Raw genomic sequence first — 23,523 nt, forward strand, 5'->3', positions numbered from 1 at the left:
TAAAAAAAAAAAAAAAAAATAAATATATATATATATATATATATATATATATATATATATATATATATATATATATATATATATATATATATATATTGTGTATAATTGTATTAATTTTATACTTTTTCATTAATTACATGAATTTAATTAATCTGAATTGAAAAACTACAAACCAATAAAATAAATCACACTTTTATTGAAAGGAACACCAATATTGGACAAAAAATATATAAAAACTATATTAAATTTCCATGACCCCTTTTAAATGATCATACCTAGATGCAGCTGGGTGTAGACCCAGACTATTTAGTAGTAGTTTATATTTGCCACTGTAAATGCCACTCTTTAGTCTTTGTTTTTATCTGTTTCTTTTTATGCATGTAGCATTCATGCTCTCCACACAGCTGAATCCCATGGCCGAGCAGAACCAGTTGGCCCCCAACTGTGTCTGTTCGCTGAAAAAGAGTGTCACCAACGTCCTCAAGGATGGGCGGTAAGCATTTGTCTTCGGATCTAAAACTGTCCCAATCTGCTTGTCTTTTTCACTTGTTAATGTGTTTTATTATTTGCATGTATTGTGCAAATGTTTTTGTTGCTTGGAGAGATTAATTAACAAACAATTAATGCTTTTAATGTGTGTTATTAATGCTGTTTTCACAGGCGTGTGGTGGTTATTCTGGACATGGAGGTGGTCAAGTCTGCTGACCAGGTGCCAGGAAAAATAGGAGATCCAACTCCTTATGTTGAGGGTGAGAGTACATTTGACATGAATATTTCTCAGACAAGAAAACAAATGTCTGATTTTCCTTAAACTTTTGAAGCTTTTGTCAAGAAGTACTTTTATATATAAATGCTCCATGTTCTTTGGTTAGCAGGTCAGTCAAAGGCTTCACAGTCCACAGCTCCAGCTCCAAATGTACGGCCATTACAGCCTCAGAATGGAAGTGATGGTAATGAAATGCACAATAATCTGGTTTAAATTCTTAGTGTTGGTGAATACATCCCCAGAAATGCACACAGCAACAGTGTTATTCTAGCTGTAACACTGACTGTTCATAACAAGTTAAGCTCAATCAAACAGCATCAAATTGAGTAGCACATAAATGTATTTAGACTTGCCCCTCCTTTTCTTTAAAATACATAAAAAAATCTAGGTTCAAGTGATGCATTTAAAATTGAAGTGGGGGACAATTTTTGAATGTTAAATTACTCACCGTTTCAATATTATAATTTTCGATAAAATCACTTACTAACCTTTTCTGTGTTAAGTTATAGCCAATTTTACAACTTTGTTGCCATAACGATGTAATGACAAACTTTTCAGCTCAAATATTACATGAGTTTTAACAGAAGAATTAATTAATTAATTAATTAGTAAGTGCTTTTATACAATTACAAGCTTCACACTCCAAAAATTGGCCCCATTCACTTCCATTGTAAGTGTCTCACTGTAACCTCGATATTTGCTTGAGAAGGTAAGAGACTATATCAATTTGAGGTAATTAACATTGTGCCACAAATGCTGTCAATTGAGCTTAACTTGTATTGAACCTTTCCTTTAAGTTTATAATTGTATGTTTTAAAGGAAATGAGATTAAAAAATTTTTTTACGAGTGTGACTTACATAAGGTGCCAATAAATCTAAAGCCCTAAATTCACCATTTTAATTGAGGCTTGAAAAGTCTCATAGTAACTATGGTAACTGATTTGAATGCTAACAACTGTATAACAGTTCTCTGAGGTGAGCCATTTAGCAAACAAGCTATTAATTAAAAGCAAAATAAATATAGTGTGTGTGTGTGTGTGTGTGTATTTCATTACATTCATTATTTGATTCATCATCAATCATTATTTCAGAATTGTTTTGGTGTATTTTGAGGATTTGCCAGGCATTATTTCCCACTTTTGCTCTTTGTTTGCTGGTTGTCTAATGAAAAGTGCCCTGCTACAGTTCTTTGCATTTATCTGTATTTTCCTGTCTCCCTCCATTCATTAGGTTCAATGAACAGGACCCCTGCTCAGAACTTTGGGAAAAAGCCCATGGCTGCTCCAGGCACTCCTGGAGGTAGCTCCAAAGTAGTGCCCATTGCGAGCCTCAACCCATACCAGTCAAAGTCAGTTCTAATATCTCATATCTTCCCCTGTGCTCTCTCTCTCTCTCTCTCTCTCTCTCTCTCTCTCTCTCTCTCTCTCTCTCGCTCTCCTTTCTGATTGACCTTTTTCATTCCACATTGTGTTGTGCATAATTAATGAGTACATGTTCTTTAGATGGACTATCAGAGCCAGAGTCACCAACAAGAGTGGCATCCGCACATGGAGTAACTCCAGGGGGGATGGCAAGCTCTTCTCTATGGAACTTGTGGATGAGAGTGTAAGCATTCAAGGCAATGATTCGAAACAGATCTGAAGTGTACTAATATGCCATAACATTGAATTGTTTTGTTTGTAGGGAGAGATCAGAGCGACTGGATTTAATCAGGAGGTGGAAAAATACTACACCCTTATTGAGCAGGGAAAAGTAAGGCTTCCTTCCGTAATTCTGTTCGCTGTTCTCAATAACTAGTTATGTTTTCACTCCTGGTTTGTTTGCTTGGTCCTAACAAGAGTTCAATGGTTTCTTTTTACATTGTATTATTTGAATCTGAGCCATGGTATATTTGCATCACTGAGTACTAGCAACAGCTTTTTACCACACTTTCTAGTTAATAGCTCAGGAGGAGAAGATACCAGCATCGCTGCTTTGCTCATGTTTTCTCGCTTTGCATTTACATTAAAACTTAAAATGCACAGAACGACACCTGCGTGTTTCTGTAGTGGATATTTTGCTAGAGACACAAAAAATGCAAGTTGCTTGCTGAAGGCAATTTCTGCTGAGATAAGCTGTAGTGATAAATGCATTATAAAATAACAGGCAAATTATACATCAGTAAGGGTTAATTTCCACAAGTTTAAAATGGATTGCGTTTAATAATGGACTGTATGGAAGTACACATGAACCGTACCCCAGACCACCCTTTCAAATGGACTTAAACCGAATTAACTAAACTTTGTCAAACAGACTCTGGTCCGCTTCTAGTGTGAAACCATCCTTGGATTTGTCAGTTACCTTGTTAGTCATCTGATTTGTCCCCTGTTTTGTTATCAGGTCTACTACATCTCCAAAGGCACCCTGAAGATTGCCAACAAGCAGTTTTCGTCTCTGAAGAATGACTATGAGATGACCCTCAATGGCGAGACGAGCATCATCCCTTGTGAGGACAGTCACGATGTACCCATGTTGCAGTGCAACTTTATCTCCATCGCTGACCTTGAGTCTCGGGAAAAGGATACCATCGTAGGTAAGCACCCCAACTGGCCTGTGCGATTGCCATAATCAATAACCAACATTTTAATGATTTAACAGCAGCTTGGAGGATAGAGAATCTCGCTGCAATGTGTTGTGGCCCAGGAGGTGGCAGTCATTATAACGTTGATGATGAATGCAAAAATAATAATGCTTATGACCGTAATGGCCTATGGTGCAGATTGACTTTGCCAGGTTGCATTAGAAACAGAGGAGAAAAATACTGTCACTGGCAGAATGTAGAGTCAATAAGCATGCCTCTAATTATGATAATGGAAGTCAATGCACACTGAAGAGCAACAGTCATATTTCTCATGCGAGATTTGAGTCAGGTGCTGGTTGTGATTTGTGAAACATTCCAAATGGCAGCTAAATGATTCATAACGTTGTCTGATTAGAGGATTAAGATAGCGCACTGTAATGGATGTGTTTTGTGGAATTGCATTCTGGAGTAGCAGTGTAGTAATCCCAAATGTATTTACTGTCAGAAAATTGGGGGAGTAGCTGTGTTGTAAATCTGTGAGCTGTTTGTGTTTTTACAGATGTGATTGGAGTGTGTAAAACCGTGGAGGATGTGACACGCATCATGACCAAGAACAGCCGAGAGGTGTCTAAGAGGAATATCCAACTGATTGACATGTCCGGCAGAGTCATCCAGGTCACCATGTGGGGAAATGAAGTAAGTAAAAGACCAGATCTGACTTTATTTATCTTGCATTATACATTACTATTGATTCACTAATGCGTTGATAATCTTAATCAAAAGATTCTAAATTAATCCACAAAAATGTGTATCTTAATATTTCTGTTTATTTAAAAAGCATAAGGGCAGTGCTACAAAAATGGGCATAGACTGAAGTACAAAGTGTTTTTACACCAGAATCATGGGACACTATATATCACTCTCAAAATATGTGAATTGTATATGTATTTGTCCTACACAGCCACAGAAAGCTTTTTTTTTTTTTTTTTTTATTGCGGGTCATAGTAATTTTGGGTCACGGCCACACTACTACGTTTTTGGGTGAAAATGCTGATTTTGCTACATTTATGCCTCTCAACCAGACTTAAAACAGCATTTTTTCCCCACTCAAACAGAGACTTTAAAAAATGCTCTCAAGAACCACATACTTTAGAAAACTGAAAACATAATAATGTGGACATGGCTTTTGTATGTGTTTTTTTTTATTTATTTTTTTTTTTTTGTGGAATCTTTACACAAAATTTGGCACAGAGCCACCTTATAGGAATAGTTGACCCAAACATGATAATGATGAAAGTTAAAAGTAAATGAAGAATTATTGCTGTAGTTTGGCACCCCTACATACTGTTTCAGAGAAATTTAGATGCATATCAAACAATAATTTTGGAAGTGCGTCGTGACTTGTTAAATCAAAATCCAATTGAATCGTGAGGTGCCTAAAGATTCATAACTTTGTGTGGATGACAGATTGCATTGCCTGGGTTGTGTAATCCTCATGCAAACACTGACATCCAGCCCTAAACGCTGTGCTCCTCTACCAGATGAAGCTCTTGAATCTTGAGAGAGACACTCTCACTTCTCCCACTTTCTGTTTGTCCTTTCAATATTCCTCATTTAGTGGGATTTGCTGTGAAAGACCAATTGCTTAATATCACAATTTGACTACATGTACTTGCTGTACAAAATACCTTTTGATGCACTGCAAGTTTGCATTGTAATAATTTTCTTAGTCTTAAAGAATAGTTTACCCAAAAATAAACTCATCCTATTGTCATTCCAAACTAGTGTTGTCAAAAGTACCAGTAATTCGGTACTTTTTTTGCAGATGTAACGGTACAGTGTTCCTGCAGTACCGGTAGTACCAAGCACCGAATCTATCCGGTACCAGTGCACAGTATGACTGACACACGACAGCTTTAAAATGCTCACAGGCTTATTTTGAACGCATGCTTCTGTTACATCTTGTACACTGAAACGGACAGTCAAATTAAAATCGTGACATGCCCTAGTATGTTTTATTGAATCGATAAAGGCTGCAATCTTACTGTGGAAGAGATGTGTACGTTAAATAAATCCAATCTCTCATCCACTAGAATCGCCACAAACATTAAGAATCATTCACGTTGTATGAGATGACAAAGCAGAGCACTTATCCATTGTGAATCATGTAAAATCTATATTATATAATTAAAATCACAGCATCTGTGCTCTAATGTCAGCTCCGTTTTATTTATATTGCGTTTAAAACAACAGTTAACCAAAGTGCGTCACAGTAATAGAAGAGATGAGATTTCAGACATGACTTAAGTCTAAAGTGATCACACTGCGCAGTGTCACAAACTGTTTATCCAGAAAAGTGAAGCATACAGCCTGAAATTTAATAAAAATATATTACAGCTTTATAGTAAAATGTAATATTCTCTATAATAATAATAATAAAGTATCACCATCAAGACATCTGTTGAAGAATAAAAGTTTGGCAAAAAAAAAAGCAATGACATGTTAAAAAGTTTTGTTCACTTGTTAAATGTTTTAAGAATTTATTGATTAGACACCATTTTGATGATGAAATTAAAACTTTTAAAAGAATAAAAAATAACTAAACTGGTGTGTTCAATGGCACATTATCATATTAGCATATCTTTGCTGTAGTATCGAAATTGGTATCGATAACCGTGGAATTTAACTGGTATCGGTACCGACTACTGAACTTTGGTACCGTGACAACACTATTCCAAACCCTTTTGACTTTCCTATGAGGAACACAAAAGGACATTCTTTTTTTTTTTTTTTTCTTACACTAATGTCCCGGTCCATATTTTCAATATAATGGCTGCTGATAATGACTTTCTTTTAAAGCTTAAAAAGGAACCAAAGGTTATCATTAAAAGTAGTCCATGTGGATCATATTCCAAGACCTCTGAAGGCATACGATACAACTGATATTTAAGTTAATTTAAATGAATACATTTTTGATTTTGGGTGAATTAATCTTTTAATTTGTTTCAGAGTGGTTTGGACCAATAATTTGGCATAAGGTCAACACTAATTAACTAGTCTTTGCAACCTCTAATATACACATTATTTATCTCACTCCCTCGCTCTCCAGGCAGAGACATTTGATGGCACTGGGCAACCCATCCTGGCCATTAAGGGGGCAAGATTGTCTGATTTCGGTGGGCGTTCTCTCTCCACTCTGTACAGCAGCACAGTCATGGTCAATCCTGACATTCCAGAGGCATACAAACTGCGGGGCTGGTGAGTAATTGTCTCAGTTGTACAATACGGCATGCAGTGCATCTGTTAAGTGTTTTCTCGAAGATCAAATGGATGCATTTTGATTAGGAGTGTGATAAAAAAAAATCTAGATTTTTCCAATGCATCACGTTCTTCATTTGAACAATCTCGATTCTTAAATCCCAATATCGATCTTTTACTTATATATGCAACTCTGTCTTTGATTAGCCACAGGCTGGTAAATGTTTACATTTTACTCATCATTTATCTAGTATATTGGCAAAGATGTTCAGCATAATTTCACTGTATATTGAGAGTTAAAGTTTGATTTGACAGTTCTGTGTGTCCATGGATGAGATCCATGGATCCTTTTTGTTCATTAGTCAATTTTTTATAAAAAAAAATCCCCAACAAAAAATAAACATTTAATTCTAATCACAAATTTTACAGATGAGGTAAATAAGCCATTTGAATCCTCTCATTAACATGCGTGCTCATTTACAGACATTCTTTACAGAAATACTGGCTTCCTCAGAGTCCTTACCGATTTTTCACATGTTCACGTGTTAAATTGTAAAAATGATGCATTAAATAATGAACTTGGAATAATGTATTTTTAAATTTAAAAAAAAATCTAAAATGTAATTTAAATGTAATAATAAAAATCTATATAATTTGTCAAATAATTTACTATAATTTTCTTTTGTTTGAAGCTCCCCTATATAATTAACAGCATTAGCTTAGAGATAATTTCTTTCACATGTCAGCAAAATGGACATTATTACTGAAATATACCCATATGAATCAATATTGAATTGAGAACTTGTGAACTGAATCGAATCAACTCAGGAAATCTAGTTTTGATATGTGGCTGTTTTAAAAAAAAAAAATTCTCGTCTTCTGAGAACTGGGACAAGCAAAGAGGAAACACTAAAATGCACTCTCCAGTACGCAGAGAGGGTGAGCATGCTCAAGCCTTTGATGTCAAGATTAGCTCTAACAGTGGTACTCTGCTGGACTTTGCATCCAGACTGATATAGGAATACAAATCATTGCTAATACCCCTGTCACGATGTTAAGTTCCCCTTGTGGCCACGCATGACTTGTTCTTTGAGAACAGGAATGTTTATTGGTACAGACAAATGATACAGAACAGTGAAATCAGATGACTTGAGATCCACTGACATTGTCTTCTCTTTTGTGAAGTTGCTCCTCATTTGCATAGTTAAACCTTTTTCAACTTTCAGAAGTTGCTGGACAAGCCTACATCTAGTTGCCAATGATCACTTGGGCACATGTCTCCAGCTCTCCAAAAAAATAAATGAGATTGTTGTTTTGTCTTTAATCAAGATTATTGATTAATTGCAAGCAAAATGTTATGACTTTGACAGCCCTCATCCCAGAATAATAAAAGAAACAAAGATCTTATTTGTTTTGGAGCACTGAGCCTTGGTACTTGATATTTCCTTAGACAGAGCTGCTCTCTCAAGGTATCATGGGAGCTCCTCTGCCCTGTTATAACATAACATGAGCTTCTTGCACATTTCACAAAGGTTAAATGATCTCTGTGCTACACATGAAGTATTACTCAGCCTTCAACCTCTCTTACCTAATATGTTGGTCATAGTGCCACACTGACTAATCCCTCCCTCCCCACCTGTGCTGACAATCCATACCCATCACCTAACAGCCCACCTTGCCGAAGTCGTCCACAAGTGTCCCTCTTCATTTCCCCCACAGCCTCCAATCAGTTCCTCCTTGTGTGCTCCATTTATTTACCTCCCTTGCCCTTAGGGAAATAAGATGAAAGCATTGCATAACAAAGCTGTAGAGTATAATTTCACTTATTTTTTTGCCTTTTTTTTTTTTTTTTTTTTTTTTGGTGCACATTTTGACAAGCGATTTAAGATATCTGTTACTTCAATCTCTAGTATACCAGCTTCAGAAGGTAATTATTTTGGGGGGATGTGAAGTCTTCATCTACATAATGAGGGCAGTGGAATGTAACTGAACACAGCAGGGTGAGAGTAGAGGAGGGGTAGTAATCTCACATCAGTCATCTCTACAGCTTTAGCATGCCGGCTTCAAGTATCTGGTTACTATGCATATTGATAGCATAGAGCTTGCACAGGGATACTTAATTGCCTTCCAAGGACTGTAGAATGCTCCCTGTCAGTGGTTTTGGTAACAATGTACAATAAGGTTTCATTTCATTAACTTTAGTAAACATGAGCTAATTTTACAGCATTTATTAATATTGGTTTGTGTTAATTGCAGCATACTAGTTATACATTTAAATCAAAAGTTGTATGTTAACATTAAGTGATGCACTATGAACAAACAGTAAACAATTGTATTTTTTATTAACTAACATTAGCAAAGATAATAAATGCTGTAAAATATATTGTTAATTGTTAGTTCATGATACCTAATGCATTGACTTTAGCAAATGGAGCATTTCTGTAAAGTGTTTCCGTGGTGTTGAAAATTTAAAATTCTATCATTACTAACCTTAATGTTTTTCCAAACCTGTATGACTTGTATTTGAATTTTTGAAGAATATCCTGGTCTTGCTTATCCACATGAATGGGGTGAATGAGGCTGTGAACCTTCAAATGTACAGCATTTTTAATTATCTCAAAACTGTCCTCTGAATTCTTATGGTTGCTTTGCGAGAGGAACAGACCAAGTCAGTTACAGAGCATCTGGAAAGTATTCACAGCGCTTGACTTTCCACATTGTGTTGTTACGTTACAGTCTTATTCAAAAATGTATTACATTTGTTATTTTCATCAAAATTCTACAAACAGTACTCCATAATGACAACGTGAAGCAAGTTTGTATGAAATCTTTGCAAATTTATTAAAAATAAAAAAAAAAATAAAAAAAATCACATGTACGTAAGTATTCACAGCATTTGCTCAATACTTTGTTGAAGTACCTTTGGCACCAATTACAGCCTCAATTATTTTTGTGTATGGTGCTACAAGCTTGGCACACCTATTTTTGGGCAGTTTCTCCCATTCTTTGCTGGACCTCAAGCTCCATGAGGTTGGATTGGGAGCGTCAGTGCACAGCCATTTTCAGATCTCTCCAGAGATGTTCAATCGGAATCAAGTCTGGGATCTGGCTGGGCCACTCAAGGACATTCACAGAGTTGTCCCGTAGCCACTCCTTTGTTATCTTGGCTGTGTGCTTAGGGTTGTTGTCCTGTTGAAGATGAACCTTCACCCCATTCTGAGGTCCAGAGCGCTCTGAAGCAGGTTTTCATCAAGGATGTCATTGTACATTGCGGCATTCATCTTTCCCTAGATCCTGACTAGTCTCCCAGTTCCTGCCGCTGAAAACATCCCCACAGCATGATGCTGCCACCACCATGCTTCACTGTAGGGATGGTATTGGCCAGGTGATGAGCGGTGCCTGGTTTCCTCCAGACATGACGCTTGCCATTCAGGCCAAAGAGTTCAATCTTTTGTTTCTCATGGTCTGAGAGTCCTACAGGTGCCTTTAGGCAAACTCCAGGAAGGCTGTCGTGTGCCTTTTACTGAGGATTGGCTTCCGTCTGACCACTCTACCATACAGGCCTGATTGGTGGAGTGCTGCAGAGATGGTTGATCTTCTGGAAGGTTCTCTTCTCTCCTCAGAGAAATGCTGTAGCTCTGTCAAAGTGACCATCGGGATCTTGGTCACCTCCCTGATTAAGGCCATTCTCCCCCGATCGCTCAGTTTGGCCGGGCGGCTAGCTCTATGAAGTGTCCTGGTTGTTCCAAACTTCCATTTACGGATGATGGAGACCACTGTGCTCATTGGGACCTTCAATACTGCAAAACAATTTCTGTACCCTTCCCCAGATCTGTGCCTCGATACAATCCTGTCTCTGAGGTCTACAGACAATTCCTTGGACTTCATGGCTTGGTTTGTGCTCTGACATGCACTGTTAACTGTGGGAACTTATATAGACATGTGTGTGCCTTAACAAATCATGTCCAATCAACTGAATTTACCACAGGTGAACTCCAATCAAGTTGTAGAAACATCTCCAGGATGATCAGTGGAAATAGGATGCACCTGAGCTCAATTTTGAGTGTCATGGCAAAGGCTGTGAATACATATGTACATGTGATTTTAAAAAAAGATATATTTTTTTTAATGTTTTTTATAAATTTGCTAAAATTTCATACAAACTCCTTTCATGTTGACATTATGGGGTATTGTTTGTAGAATATTGAGGAAAATAATTATTTTGATCAATTTTGGAATAAGGCTGAAACATTCCTATAAAAATTGAAGCGCTGTGAATACTTTTCGGACGCACTGTATTTATTTTTCACTGAGATTTTACCTCATCTGGGCTTGCAATTACTGCAATCAGAGTTGAACTCGAGAAACGAATCAGTCTGATTCATGAACAAATTGGACTAATTCAGACAAGCTTTGTGAACCAAACCGATTAATCTAAAATTATTTCACAAATCAGAAATTATGAACTAAGGTGTTAGAGCTAGGTAAGATGTCAAGATTCTAATTGAATAGCAACTAAAATTTCAGTCTTTTTCTAACACATTTCATCTTCAATTTACCTTTTGTGGCGTAAATAATGACACTGTTTTCATTTTTGTGTGAACTATATCTGTTAGTGTTTCAGATCCAGTCACAGGTAAGATAAACCACTTAAAGTCTCTTGGCTCACATCTGCCCTCTTCACTTGGAGAGCCAGAGATAAGAAGCTTTGAATTCATGGGCCAATGTGCAGTGCATAGCCTCTTGGCTGGTCTTCTGAAGGTCCAGCGGGCCACTCTGGTATTGTTAGATGCCAATCAATTAGCAGAGCAGCAATAAGTCATAAGGTTTTGACCCTGGAACCTGGTCTGCAGCTGGAGGACTCATTCACTCACTTGACATACTGTGCCAGAATCCTACTTCAAACCGCTTTCTCAGTTGTAACTTTTTACAACTGTTGGAGCTGTTAATTTTACTGCAGCCCATAGTTAAAATAATGCAGCTGAAAAGACAGCAGTCCTCTTTTTATAGATCATAAAATGTTTGTTCTTTTATGGTCACTGTTTGGAGAACCACATTGTTACTGTGCTTGGAGACACGCATTTAACTAATTATTCTCAATGATTGCAGAAATATTGTATTTATTGAAATTCTTGTATAGAGTACTTCTCTAATATCCAAATTACTTTTCTATGCTGTCTTTGTGCAAGAAATCATTGTGTCTTTATGAAATTACAATTTACCTTATTTGCTTACCAAAGGGTAAGTGCACTAAAAAAATAAAAAGGTTATAATAACACATAACTTTTTTCTGTGGAACACAAAAGTCTCAGTCACCATTCACTCGCATTGCATTTATATTCCATACAATGACGGTGAACGTGATTGAGGCATCTTGTTTTCCATGGAAATAGTCATACAGGTTTGGAGCAACAAGAGGTTGAGTAAATGACCATTTTCAATTTTGTTTGAACTCAAAATTTTGGCTGATCGCTTAAATGGAATATTACAGGTTCAACACAATTTAATGTCAATCGACAGTATTTTTGGCATAATATTGATTACCACAAATGTAATTTTGACTTGTACCACATTTAAAAAAAAAAAAAAAAAAGCAAAAATCTGAGTTCCAGTGAGGCACTTACAATGGAAGTGACTGGGTCAATTTGTAAACGTTAAAATAAAAGTTTCAAAAGTAAAGCCACTAGACATAAACCATATGCGTGAAAACATGATTTTAGTGTGATAAAATTGCTTACTAACCTGTAAATCTATATCCAATTTTATATATTCATTGCCATGACAATGTAATGTCAACAAACCCTAAAACTAGTGTAAAAATAACCATTTAAACAACTTTGCAGCTCAAATATTAAATAAGTTTTAACAGAATTAATGTAATGCTTTTATAAAATTATAAGCTTCACATTTCTGCATTTAACCCTAAATTGGCCCCAGTCACTTCCATTGTAAGTGCCTCACTGTAACCTTGATTTTTGCTTTTTTAAATAAAAGGAGGGATGAGTTGAAATTATATTTATGTGGTAATCAACATAAAGCCACAAATGCCTAACTTGTATTGAACCCGGAATATTGCTTTAATACTCGTTCCTTTTTGTCTTTTTTATAATATTTGATTATAATAAAAATCTCTTAAACAACCATCCATTTTGGCTGACATAAACAAGCTCTTATTTTTTACCTCTCCATGCACCTGTCATTCTGAGAACCTTACATGATCTAGTTAATTCCTGATGAATAGAATTAAGTCCGACACTACCTTTTCACATTGAATATCCAGTTTCCCTCATATGTAACATTACAGAAGTAAAATACTCAACTTTATTTATATAGCACATTTAAAACCACAAAGTTGACCAAAGTGCTTCACAATTTTAAGTCAAAGGTTGTGAACAGCATTTAATATTGACTTTAACTGATGGGTTCCATCTTTAATCCGTTAGGCTGTTGACCCAGCGGGATTGAACCTTAAAGTCTGGTCCTTGTGGAGTTTAACATGTTGGGGCCATCAGATGAAATTCATCACATTGATGGAGGTGCTCACGCTCCGGAGCTCAGGGTAGCGAGTTGTCCTCACTGCGCATTCTTTGCTTTGCAATGTAATTTAGTACTTGCAAACAATGTGATATTGCTGTCATATATTTAATATCTTTACATTAAAGGAATAGTTCACCCAAAAATAAAATGTTGCTGATAATTTACTCACCTTCAGGCCATCCAACATGTATATGATCTTTCTTCATCAGAACAGGATTTTTAGATTTTCCCAGGTTTCTAGCTTCATCCAATGCAAGTGAATGGACACCAATTTTTGACAGTCCAAAAAGCCTATTTAGGCAGCATCGCACAAATCCACACGGATCCAGTCAATTAAGTAATGTCTTCTGAAGTTAAACGATATGCTGGTGTGAAAAACAAATGGCTAATGAAACCGTTTTTAATTTTAAATCGGTACTACTGGCAATTCTCTGTTGCTGTTTGCATCTACCCAACTCTTGTGTAAAGTACGTTCCTCTGTGGTAAACAGAGCAGAACTTCTGAATTCTCGTGTGAACACAGCAACGTGTTGTCGGCACACAACAGCGACATGAGAAATTGAGTGTTTACAGGAAGCAATTTTTTTAAAAGTTCAATTTTAATTAATGATTTTTAGTTTTTCACACAAATGTATCTATTCACTTTAGAAGACATTACTTGATCTGCTGGAGTCGTGTGGAATACTTTGATGCTGCCTAAAATAGGCTTTTTGGACTGTAAAAAATTGGTATCCATTCTCTTGCATTGGATGAAGCTAAAAACGTATCCTTAAACCCTGTTCTAATGAAGAAAGAAGGTCCTATATATCTTGGATGGCCTGAGCGTGAGTAAATTATCAGCACATTTTCATTTTTGGGTGAACTATTCCTTAGTGTGTAGGGAGTTATGGGTTTCTTTGCTTTGAGCTGTCAATATGAGCATAGTGGAGCTGCTGTAATATTTATTTATTTTTTTGCCAGTCTGTGTGGCAGGACTCAAAGGAAAGATTATTGTGATTGTGAATAATTTAGATGTTTATTTTGTTTTATTCATGTTCCTTCCCACTACTAGCGATATTATTAATTGTTTATGATCCATGGCTGATTGAATGTCTGAGGAAAAACACCATTCAGTCTGTATTGTTTTTGTCGTTATTGAATCTCACTTTTTGTGCATTTTGTTTTTAGGTGATCATGTCTGCTTGGCCAAATTTACGTAAGTCTTGGCACAACCTTGTTTCAGTTTCCAAAATATACCAACAACCTTGAAAACCTCACATTTTTGAGTAAATATTGTGTACAATTGACCATTCAACTCTCTGTTTAGTGAATTGGTTATTATTGACAACCAATATTGGTCAACACACTACTTTTGGTACTGTCCCAGGTTTGGTTTTAGTGTTGCAATCATTTAAAGAATCTGCAGAAGTGACTATTTTTACTGTTTATACACTAGGGTTAAGTGTATTTTCTGTGGAGTTTCAACAATAACTGTTTTCAAACATGTTTCCTGAACACTCCCCTTGTCTGCCATTTATTAGACAAAGCCGATGGTATGGCACCAAACTTGTGCCTTTGGTTGAGCCAATGTAGATGTGTCAAACTGGTCGGGATGCTTAAACAGACGATTTAATGTTGCAACATTGTTTTGCACATTTTAGTGGATCATCGTACAAATGGCTTACAAATTAGTTGTCTCTAATGGGACAGCAGAAGGGATTTTAACATCTGAAAAATTATTTCACTTATGCATTCTATTTAATTAACTGATTATATCTCACTTTTAAAATATGCTAGTCGTCTTTTGTCCAACAGATGGCGTCAGAGATTAGGACCACTCTCAAACTGCAACTCCTGCAGAGTGGATTTCATTCTCCACCTTCAGTCATGCCTCCCACCCTTCTCACCTTGCCAATCTCACTGTCTATCTTGCCCTGTTCATTATCATTCTCTCTTATTCGCTGATGCACTCTTACTCATAGGTAGCCAATTACTTCCGACTCATTTTTGACTGTCTTCTCAGAGACAGCATTACCTCTACTGCATCCACCCTACCTGTCAGAACCTTCAAGCCAGCATGCAAAATAAAGCTAGCACACACAGGAGTCTGTCTGCACTTGCGCTCCCTATACTTACACTAGATGTCTCCATCAAACTCAGTTTGAGATGCTTATTTAGGGCCACTAATTTGTGTTACTCAGATTTGTTCAAAGGAATTATTTTGCCTTTGTCCACTTGGCCCCCTTGTCATCACAATTTCTCATTGGCAACTGCTATAGCAGAGTTACCATCAATAGAACCTAAAGGAATGGTTTCCCTGAAAATGGAACATTGTGTAATCGCTTACCCCATGTCATTCCATCTAGTTTTGTTTTTCTTCAGTGAACTTAAGATGTTTTCTGAACGATGATAGTGGATTTTTACTGCAACACAAATCATCAGAAAAGAACCAAATATGTAGTCCAACTATGTATGCTATATGTTTATGTCTTGTGCAGTGATTGATTGATTTCTATTAGTTCTCAAATAACACTTGCTCTTATTCAATGAAAAAATATGCCTTCTGGATTTGTTGGACCCGTTTTTACATCATTAGTGGTAGATAGCATTGTCTCTTGCCTGTAATTTAACCAATTGTGAAGCATTTAAAAAAAAATAAATAAATAACCTGCCAAGAATATTATTTTCAAGGTATGATGAAGGGGAAGATTTTCACAGAATAATGACTTTGTATATTTTTCTGTTTCTCACATAGAAGCTATTGTATAGCTGGATATGTTAGTTTTAGAACAGGCCGGCTGCTCTGAGGCATACATTTTGATGAATTTAAAATTGTATTTGTATGAATGGAACAACACAAGGTAACATCAGAACAGGAACTGTAGATTACAGAAAAATCTAGTAATTCCACGTCATTGCAGGAAAATATAATTTTGTTCTAATTATTTTGATGCATCACACCTAGTGTCAACCTCAGAGGCATGCCCATGGACCGCACACAGTCTGTTCTCTAACCGTCTGATGCACAGCACAACACTGGAAAACGTGAAAGTAGTTGGCTGGCTCAATGGAACCTTCCATGAAGAAATGCACACAGGACATTTTATTGGTCTGCCTGGAAGCGTAGTTGTGTTTACAAGGTTCTACGTTGATACAAAGATCTCTTGAGTACTTAATCACAGATTTTCCCCAAGTTTGTCAGGTTAGTGACATCAAATCTTTTAAAGATATTCATGGTTTCATTTGAGGCCTATAGTAGAAAGTAAATGGGTATCCACAAGCAGAGCTGCATTTTCTTCTTTGTTTACTTGGTTATGTCTAAGGTAAATTCTCAAAATGTTTTTCTTTTCTGTGCTGCACTTTGACTACACATTTTCTGCTAGGCATTTCCATCCACAGAACTGCTGATCACTGGATGTTTTTCAGAAATACTCAACCAGCCGGTCTGGCACCAACAATCATCCATGTGATTATCTAATCAGCCAATCATGTGGGTGCAGTGCATAAAATCATGCAGATATGGATCAGGAGCTTCAGTTAAGGTTCACATCATCATAATGGGGGAAAAAATGTGATCTCAGTGATTTGCACCGTGGCATGATTGTTGGTGCCAGATGGGCTGGTTGAGTATTTCTGTTACTGCTGATTTCCTGGGATTTTCATGTACAACATCCTCTAGAATGTACTCCGAAGTGTGCCAAAAACAAAAAGCATCCAGTGAGGGGTGGATGGAAACGCTTTGTTGATGAGAGGTCAACAGAGAATGGCCAGACTGGTTTGAACTGACAGTCTACGGTAACTCCGATAACTGCAATGTATGATTGTGTTAAGAAGAATAGCATCTCGGAATGCTATTCTGAGATGCAGGTTGCTACTGTTTTGGTATCAAGAGAAGGACCTACACAATATTAGGCAGGTGGATTTAATGTTGTGGCTGATATACAGATGTGTACTGTATACAGTATGTGTAATATTTATATACACAACCGGTCAAATGTTTTGAAACACTTAATCATTCTTTATAATTTCTTTTTTTTTTTTCTTCACATTTTAGAATAATAGTAAAGTCATCAAAACTATGGAATAACATAACTATGGGAATTATGTTGTGACAAAAAAAATAATAAAAATCAAACAATGTTATTTTTTTAGCATCAAAGTCACCCTTTTTCTAGAATTTGCAGACATGTACTCTTGACATTTTCACTACCATCTTCTTGAGGTATCACCCTGGACTTCTCATCTATGTTGGGCACTCATTGGCTGCTTTTATTATTTGGTCCAATTCATCAATTTCAAAAACTTATGTTTTATAAAGATTTTAGTTTTATAATGAAATAAATTAATATGGTGGCATTGGACTGGCCATCTCCAAGACCTGACCTCAATCTGATATAAAATTTGTTGGCAGAACTGAAAAAGCATGTGCGAGCAAGGAGGCCTACAAACCTGACTCAGTTAAACCAGTTCTGTCTGGAGGAATGGGCCAAATTCCAGCAACTTATTGTGAGAAGCTTGTGGAAGGCTACCCAAAATGGTTGACCAAGTTAAACAATTTAAAGGGGTCATGACATGGTTTTTTTAATTGTATTATTATGTTCCCTTAGGTGCAATTATAGTATTAATATATTTTTTTTTAAGAAAAACTTTTAAAATCTAGTGATTTATGACCTTTTCCCACCCTGTTTCTCATCCTCTGATTCAAACAGTCTGTTTTGGGGGCGTTTTCCATTTAAGACTTCAGTGTTAACGCCCACTGTTATGATTGGCTAACGTCAGTGCCTATGTATCAATTATTGACGCCCCCAGCCAGAACAATATGCAAATAAACTAAGTAAAAACACTGTGATTATTCATAATGAATGAAATTGCGCTTTAAAAAGTAGTTTAAAGTTTAAAATAGATTACTTACAGTTTGCGTCGTCGTTGTTCCCAGAATAGTCGGCACGGACTTATCTTTGAGCAACAGTTTTCTGGCAAAGCCAGCATCATATTGAGATTTGTTCTCAAAACAGTCATCCTTAAAATGTACAGAACAAACGCTTAAGTTAACACTGCCGTGACTGGAACGTCCGCAAAAAATAAACTGCATCCATTTTTCCCTGACGTCTGGATCTTTCGGCAGCTTATTCAGAGGTTTTGTTTGACCACAGCCAGGAACAGCACATCTGTGTGGCATCGTAATTTTCCTGTGCACAAGTAGTCTCTGTCAGAGCTCGCTGTCCATCAACTGAACACTTGTGAGGCACGCGATCTGAAATGAGCGTAGTTGTCTTGCGCTTAGAGCGTAGTTATCTTGTGCTGGAGGCGGTCATATGCAAACGCTGTTACGTCACTTCTAACCGACACGTCACTTCTAACCATGAATCCAGAACGAGCTGTATTTTGAGCTTGATTAAATAAATGATTCGTTTAGAATGGGGAGGACGTCTTAAAATATTAAACTTGCAGGACGTTTTAATGATACAAAGACCTCTTATATACCAAAAGATCAAGGCAAATTTGGTTTCTCATGTCATGACCCCTTTAAAGGCAATGTTACCAAATACTAACAAAGTGTAAGTAAACTTTTGACCCACTGGGAATGTGATGAAAGAAATAAAAGCTGAAATAAATAATTTTCTCTACCATTATTCTGACATTTCACATTCTTAAAATAAAGTAGTGATCCTAACTGACCTAAGACAGGAAATGTTTTCTACAATTAAATGTCAGGAATTGTGAAAAACTGAGTTTAAATGTATTTGGCTAAGGTGTATGTAAACTTATGACATCAACTGTATATAATTATTATTATTTTTGTAAGTGGCAACCATCTTAAAAAAGCCATCAAGCTTTTTTTCTCCCTTTTTTTTTCCAAGTAATTAACCAAAACCTATTATCTATGATGGCTCCCAGTCATAGATGCACATGTATTCTTTATTTTTCCCCTCTCCTATTCTTGTCATAAGTGTTTTATGTCCTCCTGACTTGTGACAGTCTGTTCTTTGCCCAATCTATCTTCTTTCCTCTTGTTGTCTGCTCTGCTCAGTTCAGACATGCGGCACTGAGCTCCAGCCTGTCACTCCACGGCTGTAAAGCGCATGCCATTTTCAATTTGCTTCTCCTGTGTTCATTCTGCCTTCCTCGATGGCATTGGCCATCATCCTTACATTCGTCCCAGTCAGCCAATTACTGCACACCATCAGGACCTTGCCATGTGAAGCATTTGTTTTATTCAGCTGCATTGTTTATTCTTACAGTGACTCATCAGCAAGAGTCACAATTAGTTGCTTTCTTTTATTCCAGTATAGTATCAGTTGCTCACAAAGTTGGCATCTTTTTGATGCACTTTTTTGGGCTGCTTTTTCTGTATATCCGCTTTTCATTGAAGCGTGCTCTTGGAATAGCTGGAGGGGGAAAAAAGTTTTTTAATCAGAAGTAGGCTGATCCTCTGCAACGCACGACTAGCGCTATATTTAGGGAATTATTTTCAGAAGTACATAAGTACAGTGATGTAACAAATCAACAGAGAGGAAGTAAGAGACTAGGCACTGTGCTATGGAATTAAACACATTTTTCAGTAGGAAAAATTGACAACCCAAGTAGCAGAGGCCACACGCTTCTCTATTAACGTGAATATTTTTAATTAGTCATGCCTCCCAGAACTAGCCCTGAACCCTTGTATTTAATGATCCACCATTCCTTACCCCTCCATTGCCCAGCCCTATGGTCAGTAGATTAAAATGCTGTATTGATCCCTCAGATACACAGCTTCAACCTGAGTGGGTTTTGTTTTATCTTTCTACAACCCCTCCCTGCTTCTTCATCCTCCCAGACACTCTGGAGCACCAAGTGAAAATGGGTTTCTGATTGCACCGTTGCAACCCTGACCCCATCTCCCTGAACCATTCCTTCACTGTTGATTCCTTTTTCTAGTAGCCCTAGTGACTTGTCGGTCACAACTGCTGTTGTTTTTAGATTGAATCTCCCTAGCTAGTGCCGATCACATTATTGTTTTCGGAGTTAAGATATCAGCTATTTAGCTGACTGAACAGATGAGCTGTTGCCGTTGTGTACTGAAGAACAGATGTGTTATTTTATTAATTATTTCTTGATGATTGACAGTAATATGGGCTAAGAGTATGTTTTTGTGTACAGGTATGACAAGGAAGGACATGCTATGGATGGACAGTCTATGACTGAGATGAGAGGACCAGGAGGTGGTGGAAACACAAATTGGAAGACTCTGGCGGAAGTGAAGAATGAGCACTTGGGACATGGAGACAAGGTATATCACTTCGCTCTCATTATAGATTTTGTCTGCAAAGAAAACGCATAAGAAAATAGTGTAAGAGAGGCAAAACATAACACCTACCACTAGGGCTGTAATTGAAAATCTGATAATATCAATTGCAACAGTCATAGACCGAATATGATCGCCAATATTGGTATATGACAAACTATGGTGCTGGGAAGTTACGAAATATAAAAAATACTTGCCCAGTATTAATCATACACTTACGTTTTTAGATACAAATCAAATAATTCAACTGGTGATATATTACGGATTAAATGCAATGTAAATGCATACGCTTTGCATCCGCTGCTGTGCATTTGAGGTGCTGACTTTTTTTTATTTTATTTTTATTTAACTTTTTAACTTTCAAAACAACAATTGATGTTAGAAAGAAGATACACAATCAATGTTTGAGATTTCCAACCCAGAATACATGTTACTTAAACCACAATGACTTTTCAAACTAAAACTACATTATTAAGGGAAAAGAACAAACACATACACACACACAGTGCAGTTCAAATCTCTGATTCAAAATGAAACCTGGAAAATTTAATTTCAGGATTTTTTTATTACATAAAATGAATAACAAAAAATTTAGATTCCACACAATTTTTATGCCACTAATTAAATAAGCAGTTAAATGTAATTAACCATGATTTCCTTACTTCCATTGAAGTACTCAAAAGCTCTATGGAACTTTCACAAATCAAGCTGGATAACATGGTTCAACAGGTTTTGGTAAATTTGACACTCAAACTGTTGTGCTGATAATATAATTTGTAATGAAAAATAAGCTGTATTAAATTAGAAGCAAAATAGAAGAGTTTTCAAAAGTGAATTTAAACTTTTAAAACACATTTACACATTGACAAAAATCTTAACTACAAATGTGCTTTATGTGGTAACAAAAATTAACTGGTTTAAATCAAGTGAAAGGTTAATCGGCACGGTGATTAACAAGAAAAATTCAAAATTGCACTGTCGGTTACCGACCTCTGCTCCAGACTCCGACATGGGCTGTAACAAATATACTATGGCTAAGCAACTAGATAAAAACAGCACGTATATTAGAAATGTAATAATTTAAGGGTCTACATCTTCTGCTGAACAAAAATAACAATTTATAGAAGAAAATATCTGCTCTGTAAGTCCATGCAATTCAAGTGAATGGTGACCAGACCATTTGAAGTTCCAAAGAGCACATAAAGGCAGCATAAATGTAATCCACATGACTCCAGTGGTTAAATCCATATCTTCAGAATCAATATGAATATTTAAGTCCTTTTATTACTATAAATCTACTTTCACACACTCGTATGCACGTTCAGGCGAGTTCTTCTGTTCTTTGGTGATTTGCATTCTTCGTTGCATATAGCCACCTACTGGGCTGTTGTGCAAATATGATTTATTCATTCTTTTCCTTTGCTTTAACCCATCCCTTTTTTTTCTTCCTTCCTCTGCCCTACCCATATGGATGCAAATCTAAAAAAGAATAACTCTGTTCTCTGGTGAACACGCATAGGAAGGACTGGTTAAAATTTACATTTATAGAAGAAGAAAAAAGCACTTCAATTGATTATCACCCACACATATCGTATTGCTTTTAACTCTTTCCCCGCCAAACACGGAATTTTCCGGGTTTTATGAAAAAACGCTTCCCCGCCAAACACGGAATTTTCCGGGTTTCCGTGTTTTAGGTGTTATACGGTAAGGAAGACCCCTGCGCATGTTTTGAAAGAGTACGCAACTCTTTGATCAAAGAAACAGACTGCGATCGTCTCAAACATGAAGAAGTGGAGTATGAGAAGCTCAAAATATCAGACATAAACATGCCTTTTTCTCAGCTTTTTGTCTGAAATGTTGTTTTTTGACAAAACCTACCTCTGTTCAAGTTGCAATAAAAAAAGAACAAATGAAGATAAAATAAAATCGTTTTTTTTGCCTAAAAGCAGAGGCCCAGATCTTTATTTTGATATATAGCATCTTCATATATTCATGGAAGAAAATATTCTGCGGGCCATTAAATTTTAGCGAAAATCGTCAAAAACCCTGGTGGTGGCTGGCAACTTTTTTTAAAAACGCTGGCGGGGAAAGAGTTAAAGATATGGATTACTTTTATGCTGCCTTTATGTGCTTTTGGACCTTCCGAATTCTGGAATCGGTACCTTGAATGCTCTAAGTTGCTTTGGTATATAAGCGTCTGCCAAATGCATAAATGTAAATGAGACATTAAAAGTGCTGTAACGATTTTTGCCATTTCTACTTTCACGAGACTGAGCTGCCCCCCCCTTTATCAAAACCCTGAACTCCACAAAGACACCAAAATTAGATTTATTGAGAGCAGTAAAATAACACCCTCAACTGACAACTGTTAACATTGCATAAAAATGCATTATACCTCAATTTGCAGTACTATGAGAACACGCTACTTTCAGGGAGTAGGACATTTTTTGCATTTCCATGAAAAAAATCACTTGCAGGGAAAGCAAGTTGTTAAGCAATTTCTGCTTGGTGCAGGCTTTTATCAAATTTTTTTTTTTTTTTTTTTCGTTTTTTGTGTACATTTTAAATCCTTTTTGTCTTATCACTTGTGTGAGGTAGGTAATAAATTTACATAAACTCAGCTCTGGGGGATTTACAATGTTATCGGATATTGCAGTAATTTGTTTATAAAAATAGTGTGAAGATATTTCATATCGCACAACCCTACCTAACACTGCATATCCCTATGAAGGATACCAGCGAGAGAAACCTGTTAGTTAATATATAGTATGTAGCAAAATAGCAAAGTGCTGTTGCTCATTCCATGTGCAGAGGGAATTTACATTAAGGTACCCCAGAGAGAGGATGGAAAATGGTCATTTAAAACAAAATTATGTCTGTTTTTGTTGCTAAAAATTTACATCAATGTCAAATAAAATAATATAACATGTATAGGACCCCATTAAGTTACTCTTAATATGCCTTGAGGAGCATCATCTTGTCAAGGTCTCTGCGTGTCTCTTCTTCTGATAAATTGTAATCAGTCGGTCTTGCATGACACGTGTCCTAAAACCAAAGACAGAAGGAAACAGTCATTTAACCACATTGTTACAGCTCTCCCTATTCATTAACCACACAATATAATGCCCAGTGTCTGCTT

At 36.5% G+C, this 23,523-nt stretch overlaps 1 protein-coding gene across 2 annotated transcripts in view; it reads left to right on the forward strand.

The window, feature by feature from the left end:
- The window catches only part of rpa1 (replication protein A1), a 47,855-nt gene that overhangs the window by 3,382 nt on the left and 20,950 nt on the right, over positions 1–23,523 (forward strand). Inside the window, exons 4-13 of one of the 2 annotated variants that reach the window (XM_052107184.1) lie at positions 385–493; positions 661–749; positions 873–950; positions 1,997–2,114; positions 2,269–2,371; positions 2,450–2,518; positions 3,146–3,338; positions 3,886–4,022; positions 6,436–6,584; positions 20,240–20,369. In XM_052107184.1, the coding sequence (XP_051963144.1) occupies positions 385–493; positions 661–749; positions 873–950; positions 1,997–2,114; positions 2,269–2,371; positions 2,450–2,518; positions 3,146–3,338; positions 3,886–4,022; positions 6,436–6,584; positions 20,240–20,369 (1,175 nt within the window). The remainder of the gene's footprint in view (positions 1–384; positions 494–660; positions 750–872; positions 951–1,996; positions 2,115–2,268; positions 2,372–2,449; positions 2,519–3,145; positions 3,339–3,885; positions 4,023–6,435; positions 6,585–20,239; positions 20,370–23,523) is intronic. The other variant, XM_052107185.1, reaches the window with a different exon arrangement.

This window comes from Xyrauchen texanus, chromosome 36 (assembly GCF_025860055.1).
Source record: "Xyrauchen texanus isolate HMW12.3.18 chromosome 36, RBS_HiC_50CHRs, whole genome shotgun sequence".
Lineage (NCBI taxonomy): Eukaryota > Metazoa > Chordata > Actinopteri > Cypriniformes > Catostomidae > Xyrauchen > Xyrauchen texanus.